Raw genomic sequence first — 13,696 nt, forward strand, 5'->3', positions numbered from 1 at the left:
ACAGCAGGTCGGTTTTGCGGACGAAAATATAAAGCTGATGAGTGGCACCAGCTGCAATTTGCGTGCAAGCTCCGATTTTTCCTCCTCGGCTCTTGTTCACTTCACACGCCAGAGATTAACCGCGGCGTTAACGTCATCAGCCGAAACAAACGCAGAGGGGGGAACGGAACGGGAGAGAGAAACAAGGCACCTGGCGGTGGTGGCCTTGCCCTTGCTGCGGTGGTCGAGAGGAGCGCGGCGCGGCGCGGGGCGGCGGCAAAGGCAACCCACCCCACCAAGCAGAAGCAGGCGAGCCGCGAGCGTGGCAGTTCAGGTCCAGTCTCCAGTCCAGTACACTCCCACTCCACACTATCACCACCGCCGCCGCCGCGACGAGGGGGCACAGAGGAGTGGGAGAGCAGAGCAAGGAGAGAGTGGGTGCGGGGGCCGAGGGCGGGGAGACGAGGCCAAGAGATCCCCAGGACCTGGCGGCGAGATGATGGGCATTCGCAGAGCTCGCCGGTTCCTCTTCCTGGCGGCCGCCGCAGTCGCCGTCCTGCTGCTCCACGCGCCGCCGCCCGGGTCGTGCGCCGACATCTACGCGCTCATCTACAAGGGCTGCGCCAACCAGAGCTTCCCGGGCGGGGTGGCGCCCGCGAGCATCGCCGCGCTCTCCGCCACGCTCTCGGCGCAGTCCGCCTCCGCCAAGTTCTACAAGACCTCCTCTTCCTCGGCCTCCACGGCCTCCGCCACCTCCGTCTTCGGCCTCTTCCAGTGCCGCGGGGACCTCTCGGCCACCGACTGCGCCGCCTGCGTCTCCCGCGCCACGTCCTCCTGGCCGGGCGTCTGCGGCGCCTCCGTCGCCGCGCGGGTCCAGCTCGCCGGCTGCCTCGCGCTCTACGAGGTGTCCGGCTTCCCCCAGGTCTCCGGCATCCAGATGCTCTTCAAGACCTGCGGCACGGGCGGCGGCGGCGGCGGGGGCGACTTCGAGATGCGCAGGGACACCGCCTTCGCCGCGCTCGAGGGCGGCGTCGCCACCAGCTCCGGCGGCTTCGTCGCCACCAGCTACCAGGCCGTCTACTCCATGGCGCAGTGCGAGGGCGACCTCTCCACGGGGGACTGCAGCCAGTGCGTCACCCAGGCCGTGCAGCACGTCGAGGTCGAGTGCGGCGGCGCGCCCTCCGGACAGGTCTACCTCGACAAGTGCTACATTAGCTACAGCTACTACCCCCACGGCGTGCCCCACGGCGGCGGCGCGGGAGGTCAGTCTCCTCTCCTGGCTTTACCTATGCAACGCTGTTCGATTTGACAAATTGGTGCCTTGGCTGTGCTTGCAAGTTTCATTTGCATCCAGCATTCCGATTCACTCCAATTGCTTGTTGATGGGTCCGTGGATGCATTGGCCCGATTGATGAATAGGGCAAATGCAGCATCATTGTTCAATTGCAACCAGTTGTTAAGATTCATGTGGGTGCCTAGTTTATGACTTTGAAGTTTTGTTTGTATGTGTGTAGGTGAGATCTTGGCAGTGCTCTCTGTTCACTTGTGCTTCAGAATTGATTGATTTATAGTGATTGGTACCTTTTAGGTTGTTCCTTTGGTTGTTTTGGGCAAATGTGTGTAGATTAGTCCACTCTCAGGTGTATCATTGTATACATTAGAATCCTTGAGTGGTCCAGAACAGAATTATAGGTAGCTGTGACTCTGACGAAGTGGAACTTTGATTGAGATGTGGCATGATCTTGCTCTTATCATGTCTGTTTAGTTTATGAATTGACAGACATGGATACTTTTGTTTGCCTATATACTTCTCTTTATCTTCCACATTCTACGTGTTTCTTCAGCTAATTAGTTCAGCTTAGGAGATGTGCATTACTGAACCTCCATCAACTCCCATTGTTTGGCTCACGCTTTCTGTAGGTACTATATGGTAGTAGGGTAGTGCAGTTCCATTTTCCCACCTTGTTTATGCATCTGTCTATTCAAGCTTTGATAAAAGTTGTGTTCATTGCCTTTTTGCCTTTCTTCCTGAATTTACCGGAGATATGCATGTATGATTGTTCCCATGATTAGACCATGGTGCCCCTAGTCTGATCAATCGATTTGCCTCTTCCCGTTGTGCTTCTCACTTCTCAGGGCAGCAGACAGCAAAGACTGTAGCCATTGTGCTCGGGGGAGCTGTAGGCCTGGGTTTCGTGGTCAGCTGCTTGCTTTTCGCCAGGAGCCTGGTCAAGAAGAAGGATGGTGAGTTAGTGGAAACACGAGCATGAGCAGCACCACGGCTCTCTTTGGGCTGCCACCAATATGCAGCTCCCACTGCTGTTTGTTTCACCATATGGCTGACTGTTCCTCCTTACCAAACCTGTGTTTATCTCATCCTGTGCTTGCAGATTACTGATGGGAGAGCACGGGAGGAGAATCTGGACAAAGGCATTCGGGGGGGCATGGTATGGCATTTTGATGGTAGGGTTGTGTATGTTTGTTTCTTCAAGGTGGTGACTGGGGAGTGGAATACAGAGGGGGTGTTTTTTTGGGTCTTCTTCCTCTGGCCATGTGAGGGTGCCACCCCTCCATGATCGCAGAGAGGGGAAAAGAGGTGGCAAGCTGTTCAGTTCAGGAAAGAAGCTGTCCACTTCTGGGGGCTATTTTGATTCTCAATTAAAATTGGTAGATGAGCTCGGGGCTGTCATCTTCTTAGCCTCTCTGCTAAGGGTTCCAGGAGTACATTTATTCCCTTGTTTTTTTTTTTCCGCCAAATGAAAATACCTGTTAGGTCTAGGCTGAACGTACTTAGACTCTTATTTAAGGTTGCAGGAGCAGGTTGAGCGTCAATTTGGTTGGTTTATTATGGAAAGTTACTTTCCATATGCTCCAGAACCAGATTTTAACTCTAGGGTTTGGTAGTAGTTGGTGCTACCACCATTGGTTAATTGGTCGCTAGCGTTGCGCCGTTGCTGTATGGACATTGCTGACCTGATAACCAGCTGTGCTGCTGTGCAGCTGTTCTCTTCTTCTGACTTGTTGTGGCTATTCGTCGTACGTTCCTGAATGCTTGCCTGAAAACTTGCTGCTCTAGCGACCAACAAGGGCCGTGTCAAACTTGTGATGGTTGCGACATGTTGCGTTGTTGTCGCTAGAAAAGCTGTCATGACATCAGATGAGAGTTACCTGTTGACAGCATAGAAGCAGGTAGTTAGATGGTTGATCTTATCTGAATGTGAAAAGGAGCTTCAGATAGCACTGTAGCCTATACATGATTGATAATTCTTCGTTTATTTGGCGGTGCTCCACATCGAAACACTGTAGTCTGATAACCACACTTTTTGATGACAAATTACAATATCAAGTAGCTCTTTTTTTTTCCGTCACGGACGGATGGCAATCGAATCATGGGCTGGGTTGGTTTTCTATTGCATTCGGAGGTCCAACACTAGCCTACATTGGCCTCCGAATTAAGTCTTGCATACCCGGACTGTCATGGGCCCAATGTAGAATTTGGCCGGGCGACATGCTTCGACTTGTGGCCCATGAAGCCTCTCCGGTGCACCCTCACAAGTCGCCCATTCTTCATGCGAAAAGTACGGCGGACAGCTTCGGCTCCACTACTGGCCCGGCACCACCTCGACGGTGAAGTTCCACAGCACTGCCGCCGCCACTGGCGGAGCCACGTTGGGGCCATAGAGGGCCATGCCCCCCCCCCCCCCCCCCCCCCTGCCTCCATGAATTTTTGAAGGAGCCCATATTCAATCCAGCTCAAATCGTCCAGCACAACAGGTCAGCAGGAAGCAGCACCTAATGCTCAGAACTCCCGTCATATCCGGCTGCCTTCTGCGTCCGCGAGCGGCGAGTCACCGAGTCAGTGCCTCAGCGAGTGACCGGCGAGCCGGCGAGGCGGCGAGGCCTGGATGGCCGGCCGTCGACCTGCAGCTAGCTTCAGCTCCGTCCCCCCACATAGCAGTCTTCTACTCCTCTGCATCTGCCCTTTGCTGCTCTACGTACAGGCTACATTCTTACAGCCATACATGTATGCATGATTTCTTATCGATTATTCCTCTTTTTTTTTTTGCTTCTAGACTAAAATCATATATACTATAAGTGGCTGATTGAGTGATAGACCACACAGTCAACTGTATTTTGTTTACTGTGGCATGATTATAAGTAGTAACTACTAAGATTAATTTCTCTACTACCTATGTACTTATGTGTTTAATTAGCAAATTGCCTCCCCCCCTATGTTTTGGTTCTGGCTCTGCCACTGGCCGCTGCCACGGACTTCATCCCCACGAACGCCATCTCCTTGCCCAGGCACATCCGTGGCCCGGCGTTGAAAGAGATGAACTTGTAGGACGGCGCGTAATGAAGCTTGGTGCCTTCCTCGTTGAGCCATCTCTCGGGGTGGAACTCCATGCAGTCCTTGCCCCACACGCCCTCCATCCTGCCCATGGAGATTTTTTTTTATTTTTAATACTTTTTAAAACTATTTTTAAAACTGACACTGTTTATTTTTTCCTTCAAAATTAACACTTTTGGACGCGCCTGTTTGCAAGGCGCGGCGAAACAACTCTGCCGCGCAATGCATGGTGGCGCGGCAGGGGTGCGTACGTGGCAGCGACCAGGGTCGCTGACCGGTGACGTGGCCCAGCTCTGCCGCGCCACCGATCAGGGCGCGGCAGAGCCAAATAGAGGCACGCGGCCTAGTCCATTTCCTCCCTCTTGTTTCACTCCGCGCCGCACAGTAGCCTCCTCCGTGCCGTCCAGCCCTCGCCACCGCGCCTCCTAGCCCACACCGCCGCGCCATTGCCTCCCGGCTCCCCCATGGTCGGCCGCCGAATTTCCCTCCCTTGTCGTTCCCCTCCCTACCTTCCCGAAACTCCTCCTCGGTCTTGTCAAGGTAATGAAGCTCCTCCTCGGCCTCCACGGTGGATCGAATGATTTGAATGAGTAGTTAGGGTATGGAGGAAAATATGAGTTCGTTAGAATGTTGGATTGAAGGATTAGGATTAGGATTGCCAATGTTAAGGTTAATTGGTTAGTTAGAATTATAATTACCATGTATTTTGCTTGTTTGAGTTTGCATCTCAACTTTTATATGTGAATAAATATATGGAGACACTGTTGATGTACCAAATTTTATTTTTTTACTGACAAAAGTATAGTTTTTATATAGTTTTCATGTTTGCATCTAAGATAGAGTTTGCACCAAAGTGTAGGTTATATTTTATTTGTTGTAATGCAAATGATTCTCATTGACATTAATTTGTGATATTTTGATTTTTGTTTGTTAAATTACAACTGTTTTGTTAGATGCAAGAAATGTCTCGAGAGAAGTTTTGACGAAAACGGGGTTGTCCTCGAGAATTATACCTCGACGCGTCTAGCAAAGATGCCTCCGTCCCTCCTGACCTCCCTGTCCCTAACTGTGACTGTGGTTTCCCGGTCGACGTGTTTCAATCGAGATATCTAGACACAGCGGCGTGTTGCTTCTACACATGGAGTCGTTTTAATGTAAGTAATTATTTCTACTATCTTTTTTTTCTTCATTTGTGTAAGTAGGCTACTAATATTTTGTTGAAATCTTGTGTAGGACCATGAGAGGTGTTTTTTCTTTCAGTGGATCGACGGTGCAGATAAATTTGACCCTAGGTGCCTCATTTTCGACAATTGATGTAGAGGGAGACATCCACGTGAGCACTTCCAGCGGTGGGTTCCACCCCCTAACCCCCCGCTAATGACGGCTAATGAGAAGCACCTAGCCGCAGTTAGATGACTCGAGCAACCTCCTCTGTGCGAATGCGGAGATCGAGCTGTGATAAACCCTGAGAATACATTGGAGTTTGTGTATCTGAACAAACACGAAGTAAGTGGAAAGTGTATCTATTTAAATGTTTAGCTCTATATGTGTGCGTGTACTAATGTATTCTCTTGTAGCGTTATGAATTTATGAAGTGTCGTTTCAATGAGTGGCTCTACGGTCCTAAGAATCAATGTCCGAAGCCACCAAAGGCAAAGGAAAAGAAGAAAGAAATGTTAATTTATAAAGCACCTTCAGTTAAGTGCAAATGTGGTGTTAAATCCAACTACGGTCTAGTCCCTTTGGAGCTTCGAATAGGCCATTATTGTGGCCATATGGTTGATTATGATGAGGTTAGTTATTTTTGTGGTAAACATGAAATCGTATTTTGTTTCTTTTGCTAAGACATATATGATATAATTTTTCGTTTGAACAGAGCACTAGGAAATGCAGGTGGGAATGTTATGATGGTCAAGCTAAGTTCTTGAATGAACTGAAGGGGAGGCAAGTAATTGCACGGAAGAGGGGATATGGACCTGACTACGTCAACCTATTCGTTAAACATCACAAAAACAAGATGCGTGAGTTTGTTAGACAGCGCGATATTCGTAACCCGATCGATGTTGGGCTTGACAAATGGGGATTGGAGAGACACTACACCATGACACACAATTGCCTACAATTATGTGTTGGCAAAGGGGTGGTTTCAACTACATATTATCTATTGGTAATTGTACAACCTTTTAATGTCATATAATCTATCGGCAATGATGTTGTATGGCTACAAATCAACTATCGGCATTGCTCTAGGGACACTAAAACTGTCGGCAAACATTTGTAGACACAATAAGTATCGGCGTAGCCTAACCGAGCCAACAAGTCAAGTGTCGACGAAAGTGTGTATGGTGAAACGAAACAAAAAACCCTCAGAATATACTCCCCCTCTCCCCCTCTCGCCTACATCACGAAAAGGAAAAAGGCTCGCGGCCCATACACGCGTGACCCGTGAGTTCGCCCGTCGCCGCCGCCTCCCACGGACGCCAAGCCTCGCCGCCTCCCACACCGAGCCTCGCTGCCACTGCCTCCCATGTCGAGCCTTGCCGCCGCAGCCTACCATGCCAGCGCCCGCCGCTGCCCTCTTGCAAAGCACCACCGCCCGCTGCCGTCAGCCGGAACCCTAACCATGCCAGCCTCTACCGACCGCCCCCACCAGCCCCTACCACCACACTAGAAGTAATCATCCTCTGCATCATCCCCTTCCCCTCATCCCCATCCCTTTCTTGCTAGGGTTTGGACACACACTGTGCCACCGATGACGCCCCCACCGGTGACCGGCCGTCCACCACCTCAATCGACGGATCCGCCCGCCGCCACCAACGCTCGGACTCCTCATCGGCCAACTGACACCCACCACCACCGGATGCCCCCAAGTGGCCACTACCCCCATGCTTGTCTGTTGGAGATCCACATCTGAGCCCCACGAGCCCCATTACGCCACCTGTGCTGCAGTCCCTACCGTTCCAGGTTCTGAGCTCGACCTCTGTCCGTGTGAGATCTTGATGGTGACTTTTGTTGAGATCTTGTTCTCCCTTTGATTCGATTCTTTAGGTATGGGAGCAACATACTTGTTTCCTTGGATCGAGGAGCAGCTAGTACTAGTATTTTGATGAATGCAGTATGCATAATACATCTAGATGTTCTAGTTGAGTGGCTCATAGGTGGTTGGGTTTGAAAGGAAGGCAGAGGAGGCCTTGCTCGTGCTACTCTGATCCTTCAGTAAAGCAACCGATAATGTGTAGACGAAGCCCACCATTTACCAACAAATACTTACAGGAGCCTTTCAATTTGTGCATAGTAACAGATAATGAGTAGGCCTTGTTCGTGCTACTCTTATCCTTGCGTGTTTTCTGTAATTTAGGAGGACATATATTTTGCTATTTAGGAGTAACTATTTTAGGAGTAACTATTTTCATGGTATGTCTATGTTTGTTGGTAACTATTTTAGGAGTAACTATTTTCATACCGTGCATACCATGAAAATAGAGAGTTAGGATGGTTGACAGGGCAAACAACACTGTCTTGGTCTTTGAGAGAAACAATTATTAGATATTGATTTAAGGTATTATTCCTTTGTTCATAATTTCATGTTGATAGGCTTTGGACACAAGATTTAGGGCTACCATCTTTGAGGGACTTCCCTGTTAATGACGTTGATGCCACAGCGATGGGTTTTCGCCTACTTCGATTGCATGGCTTCCATGTCTCCCCATGTAAGTACAACTGATTTTTTACTATGTCAGACTTGTGTCATCAAGCAAGTCTAGGTGGGATCATGGGACATTAGTCTTGCTTTCTTGGCATTGGGGCGGGTCTAGTGAGTGTCGAAGAAGGAATGTGGTATCTGCAGTGGCTTAGGCCATCAGTGACAGACCTGTTGTTCATCACATTCAAATCTCTAATAGGTGACAGTGACTGACCAATGTTGCCTACGTTGGTGTAAAAAAATTGTAAAATATGAATTTTGTGTCACAGGTATAGCAATATATTTGGCTAGAAATTGAGAATTTGGATATGTTGATTGCCTGGCATAGTCATTTTTCCTACACGCGGTAAGTCCAGTGCTCTATTTTGCTTCGTCTTTTTGTTTTGTAGACTTCTCACTACTTATATCCTTGCATCCTTAGGCTATAGGGGTGCGGAGGTGGGTAGCCGAGGCTCGGAGGGTGCAGCTAGTCTTTTATGCTGATCCTGAGGCTACAGGGACCCGGATATGACTCCCCACATCGCACTGTCCTCGGAGTAGGTGGGGTTCAGCAGCATAGTGCCGCATGGGTGTCAGTCGTGGGCACAGTGCCGAGCACAGCGGCCGGTAACCCCTGCCCCATCCTGTCCTGGGCAGCATGGCGTTGATGCGACTCCCATCTCGTCAGTCACTCCACTGTGTCGAGCCATCGTTCGGCTGATGTCGTGGGAGTGGTTGGTCGTGTTAGTTGGATGTGACATCCCAGTCAAGGCGGTGGTGACAAGGTAGCTACCAAGCCGGCCTCGAGCGAGGCGGAGAATCGGCACCTCATTCGAGGCCTTACAGGCGGGGCCTTGAGCGAGGCGGAGAATCGGTACCTCATCCGAGGCCTTATGGTTGGGGCCTCGAGCGAGGCGAAGAATCAGTACCTCATCCGAGGCCTTATGGTTGGGGCCTCGAGCAAGGCAGAGAATTGGCACCTTGTCCGAGGCCTTACGTGCGGGGCCTCGAGCGAGGCAGAGAATCGGTACCTTGTCCGAGGCCTTACGTGCGGGGCCTCGGGCGAGGCGGGATGCTGTCCGAGGTGGGCCGGGTGATCCAGCCGAGCCTCGAATGAGGTGGGGTTTTGCCGATAGTTGTCTCTTGGCTTCGATTTTTGCAAGGTCTAAGTGATTTTTTCGGTTCTTGCTTAGGGGACCCCTTTTTATGGTACCCGATAGTAGCCCCCGAGCCTTGGGGGGAGCGTGAGCGCTCTCCCTGAGGTTTTGATGATACTTGGCTCATGGCAGCTCCTGGTGGGATGGTGTTTCGTACTCGAGGCTTTAGTGGGTGCGCACGAGCGCACCCGCTGGGTGTAGCCCCCGAGGCCCTAGAGGAGTGGGTTTACTCCTCTAGGGGCTTTTTCCCTGTCGAGCGGGGGGGGGGGGGGTTGTCGTGTTTGCCGAACTCCTGAGCACGAGTTCGGGTCGCTGGGTCTTGGCTTGGTTACAGGAAGAGCCCCCGAGCCTCTGTGTAGAGCAAGATGGCGATCAGGAGTTTCCCTATCTTTTTTGTGCGTCCCTCGTGCGTCCTTTTCGTTCGGAAGGAGGGGTGGAGTATGCCAGGCTACCCTCGGTGGGCACGAGCAGTGACACCTCTGGTGAGCTGTTATCGGGTAAGTCCGAGTCGAGGCCCGTGCCCCATTCGATAGGGGTCAGCTGGTGGTCTGGAGACACGCTCCAAAAGTACCAGAGGGCTTCTCTAGTGGGTCCCAGGGCCGTTCGATTGACCTCGGGGGCTCGGTGCCTCCCTACGGTGGGATCCCATTCAGAGACTTCCCTGCCAGTCTCGGACACGACTTAGGGCATCCCAAGTGATTGCTTGCTCAGGCCTCGGCCATGTACAGGCTCGCCCATAGTCATCCCTGACTCTGTTGTCCTGGGCGGCTGTCGAGACCCTCAGGGGCCCAGCCTTCGAACCCCTGGACCGTAACGGGCTCGGTGCCCAGTTCCTTAGTCTAAAAGGAATCGGGTGAGGGATATTCCCCTCCCATCGGCTGACAACGGCGGGCGCGCCTTTTGAGGCGGTTTCTCGGGGAGACGGAACGGCGCCTGCCATCGCTGCGGTCGAATGCGACGCGATGTCTACGGATGGGATGTTACTGTGAGCGCGCTGTTAATAAGGAAAAGGTGGACGCGTGGGCAGTTTAGTCGGATTTGGATTAAAGGCGCTAGATCTAAGGGAAACTTCCCCGGTTTCATCGCCCGTCCATTTTGCCCCCTTCCCTCATAAATACGTGATGAGCCTCGCCCCTCCCCTCCTTACCTTGCCTGCATACGTTCGACCTTTCTGCCCTCTAGCGGTAGCTAAGAACAGAGAGCGCCGGGGAGAAGAAGGGAGAAGGGGGAGGAAGAGAGCGAGAGGGATAGAGAGAGCTTGCCTTACCGCTGTAGCCACATTCTCCACCGCACCCATGGCCGGCGGCGCTGTTGTCGTTTAGGCGGATCCTTGGGGTCCATCCGACGTGTCTGCGGTGATGCTGTAGTCGCTCATCGACAATGGCCTCCTCTGCCCAGTTACTGACCCCACCAGGCTAGAGTGGATTGCTCCGGGGGCCGAGCTAGAGCCGAGGCCACGCGATGGCTACATCGTGAGCTTCGTGGCCTTCCACGAGCGTGGTCTCGGCCTATCAGTGGACCGGTTTATGCGGGCGCTCCCGCACTACTACGGCGTGGAGCTCCACAACTTCAACCCCAACTCCATCGCGTAGGTGGCCATCTTTGTCGCCGTCTGCGTGGGGTACCTGGGCATTGCCCCCCACTAGGAGCTATGGCTCCACCTCTTTTGGGCAGGGCTCACCATCAAGCCGGCGGGCACGGCGGGCACGTGGAAGGCGATGAGGGCCGGCGGCTGTACTCTCCAAGTGCGCCAAGACCGGCAGCTCCTCTACATCCTGGCCCAACTCGTGTTGTCCAACCGCTGCTGGTACAACAGTTGGTTCTACCTCTGCAACGATGACGACGGACTTCCCCCCTATACTGGGCGGGTCGTGGAGAGCCAGCTAGAGAAGTGGAGGTACGGCATCCTGATGGTTGATCAGCCCAAGCTGCGGCCGCTTCTAGAGGCACTAGAGAGGCTGCATAGCCGCGGCCTTATGGCGGCTGTGGTTGTGGTGGCCATCCATCGCCGAAGGGTGCTGCCGCTGATGGCTCGATGGTAGCACATGTTCGAGGTGACACCGGACGAGCCGATCGATGGCATCTGGATGTCCACCATTGCCCTCTCCAACGAGGAGATTCTACGTCGGGTGAGAGAGACGGTGGAGGGGCAGCTGAGGAGTAGTGGTCTGTCCCCATTCCTGATCCACCCGTCATGGGGGTACCTCTCTCTGGTAAGTCATGCGCCGCTATGGCCCCCGAGGCCTCCTTGCTCCTTGCATTTTCCTGTTCCCTTATTTGCGTTCATCGTTCCTGCAGGGGATGAGGGATGTGCGAGCCTTAGCGCCTGCCTTGTCTTCAGCTGGAAGTGTCAGGTGGAGGTGCCTGCCTTGGCGCCATGTAAGGCGCTCAAGGTGAGCACCAGCTCCCCTGCCCAATGGGTGGTGGAGGCGCAAGCCGCCATAGAGCGTGGCGCGGCGTCGGCCAGGGCCGACCCGAAGGAGTCGGTCACCCAAGGAGAGGTTACCGAGGCGGCCATGAAGCAAGTGGGTGAGGAGGCGCCTATGCCCCATGAGGCCAAGGCCCGTGTGTCAGATGAAGCCGAGGCGCCCCTCGTCGCTGAGGCCATCGAGGGCGAGGCCAAGGCCCCTAGGACCTCCAAGGCCGAAGCGATGGAGGCCAGGGCTCCCTGGACCACCAAGGCTGAGGTGGTGGAGGCTGGCGTGGGCACGGCAAAGCCGGTGGCCCAGGATATGGAGATGGAGGCGGGGCAAGCTTCAGTACTGCCCCTGGTCCAAGACCCGCCACCGTCGCAGGGAGGCGCCCGGGAGGTGGAGGTCCATTCAATCTCCTTCGACGATACTTCCCGAGGGAAGGAGGTGGTGGATGCTGAGGCGGCCAGCACCGTGGAGCAGCCGGCTCTGACCTCTGGCGAGGGGAGCTCAACCCTCGTTCGGGTACAACCCGAGCCCCGTGGGTGGGATAGCCCATGTGTATTGTGGCAGAGCCAGGAGACCCTGAGGGGGAGCCTCTGTTCGCCCTCGAGGACGCGGCCGAGGGGGGCGCTAGGACTCCTTCGAGCAATTTCGTCATCTGGTAGAGCAGTCGCTGTGGACAGCGCTGTCCGTCATGGCTGACGATCTATCCGGCGTTGCCCAAGTGCGCGCTTTCTTTTTCCGTGCTATGTCGTCTTTTCCCTAGTTTTCTCGCAGTGCTTGATGTTTGTTCTACCTATCTAGGAGCTCGAGGCCCGGTCCCTTGGGAAGTCGTTGTTCCTCCGGTGGGAGAGGGGCGTCTGGACCAGCTCCGGCAGTAGAAGGACCTGCTCACCAATGCCAACGAGCTTCTGTCAGCGCGGAGCGTGGAGGTGGAGGACCTCCGCCTTCGCTGTGCTGACATGAAGGCCGAGGCAGCCATGGCTCGGGAGCAGGCCACCCCTTTGGTGGCGCGAATCAAGGAGCTGGAGGAGGAGTTGACCCAGGTGGCCGGCAAGCGGGACACCTTCAAGTCCTAGGCCAAACAAGTGGAGGTCTCTGCTAAGGCCGTCGCTGGGCAACTAGGGGTGGAGCAGGGCACGCACCTACTGACGAAAGGTGCTTTGGTGGAGGCCCTCAACGTGGCTGAGGCCTCCCGGGCCAAGGCTTTAGCCTAGAAGAAAAAGACCGAGGGTGAGTCCTGTTGAGCCGCGCCCCTTGCTTTATTTGTTTTTCTGGCGTTCGACTCCTAACTCCCCCGATGTGACGTAGTGCTAGAGAAGGAGACTTCTAGGGTGGCCGAGGCCTCTCGGGTCGAGGTCCAAAGCTAGAAAGAGAAAGCCGAGGGTGAGTCCCATAGGCCTTCACCCCTGTTCGGCTTATTTTCTTTTGTGCTTAACACCATCCCGCTTGTCTTAGCGCAGGGTTGGAGAAGGAGGTCTCCCGGGCAGCTGAGGCCTCCGTTGAAGTGCAGGCGGTGCTCGAGGCTGAGATCCGAGAGCACAACGCGTTGCAGAGCGCCGCCCGTATCGTCTGTGAGGCCCTGGAGGTCGGGGGGTCGAATCGGGCAGCTCCCTCGGGAGCCGCTTGATCGCGTTGAGCGGCCGAGTCCACGAGTGGCTTCGGGGGGCTCTGCATACGGGCGTCAAGCGTGCCCTAGCCATCGTCTCCTCGCACTATGCCGGCGTCGACCTCGAGGCCGTTAGCGATGGTTATGTCTTGGCTAAGGATGACGAGGAGGCTGAGGAGGAGGTCATGAAGCTGGTGGAGGCGGCTGAGGCCCCTAGCATGGCGCTGGCCAAGCTATTCAAAGAGGAGGTGGTTTCTCCTATGCCGACCGCCGACGCTGGCGACCCTAAGTTCTGACCTAGGCTAAAGGGGCCATGTAAATAGATTAGGATTATTATTGTATCGTAACGCTTGTGGCTGTCGAGGCCTTTTTTTTAAGTACTTATGCGTCTACGCTTTTTAATCGTTTTTATTGTATTTCTGAGCCTCTGCCCTCTGTCTGGTCTCTAAACATATCACTTGCAAAAAACTTCCTCAGAGCCTAAGCTACCCCTCGGGCAAAAGG

The 13,696-nt window shown here is 53.8% G+C and overlaps 2 protein-coding genes and 1 long non-coding RNA gene across 3 annotated transcripts; all 3 read left to right on the top strand.

The window, feature by feature from the left end:
- The first annotated feature begins 345 nt into the window (after nucleotides 1-345).
- On the top strand, nucleotides 346-3,303 carry LOC136508173 (plasmodesmata-located protein 3-like). Its single transcript, XM_066502805.1, has 3 exons — nucleotides 346-1,241; nucleotides 2,116-2,223; nucleotides 2,370-3,303. Exons 1-3 carry the CDS (start codon nucleotides 476-478, stop codon nucleotides 2,375-2,377), a joined length of 882 nt encoding a protein of 293 aa, XP_066358902.1. The 5' UTR covers nucleotides 346-475; the 3' UTR covers nucleotides 2,378-3,303.
- Nucleotides 3,304-5,300: 1,997 nt separating this feature from the next.
- On the top strand, nucleotides 5,301-6,451 carry LOC136508183 (uncharacterized). The gene is made up of 3 exons (XR_010771900.1): nucleotides 5,301-5,484; nucleotides 5,564-6,123; nucleotides 6,207-6,451. It is a non-coding gene; the product is annotated as an uncharacterized lncRNA (long non-coding RNA).
- Nucleotides 6,452-11,363: 4,912 nt separating this feature from the next.
- On the top strand, nucleotides 11,364-13,488 carry LOC136469660 (uncharacterized). The gene is made up of 5 exons (XM_066467764.1): nucleotides 11,364-11,382; nucleotides 11,468-12,105; nucleotides 12,388-12,496; nucleotides 13,047-13,171; nucleotides 13,273-13,488. The coding sequence occupies exons 1-5, from the start codon at nucleotides 11,364-11,366 to the stop codon at nucleotides 13,486-13,488; spliced, it is 1,107 nt and encodes a 368-aa protein (XP_066323861.1).
- Nucleotides 13,489-13,696: the final 208 nt, after the last annotated feature.

The sequence above is a fragment of the Miscanthus floridulus genome, chromosome 1, assembly GCF_019320115.1.
Source record: "Miscanthus floridulus cultivar M001 chromosome 1, ASM1932011v1, whole genome shotgun sequence".
Taxonomy (NCBI): domain Eukaryota; kingdom Viridiplantae; phylum Streptophyta; class Magnoliopsida; order Poales; family Poaceae; genus Miscanthus; species Miscanthus floridulus.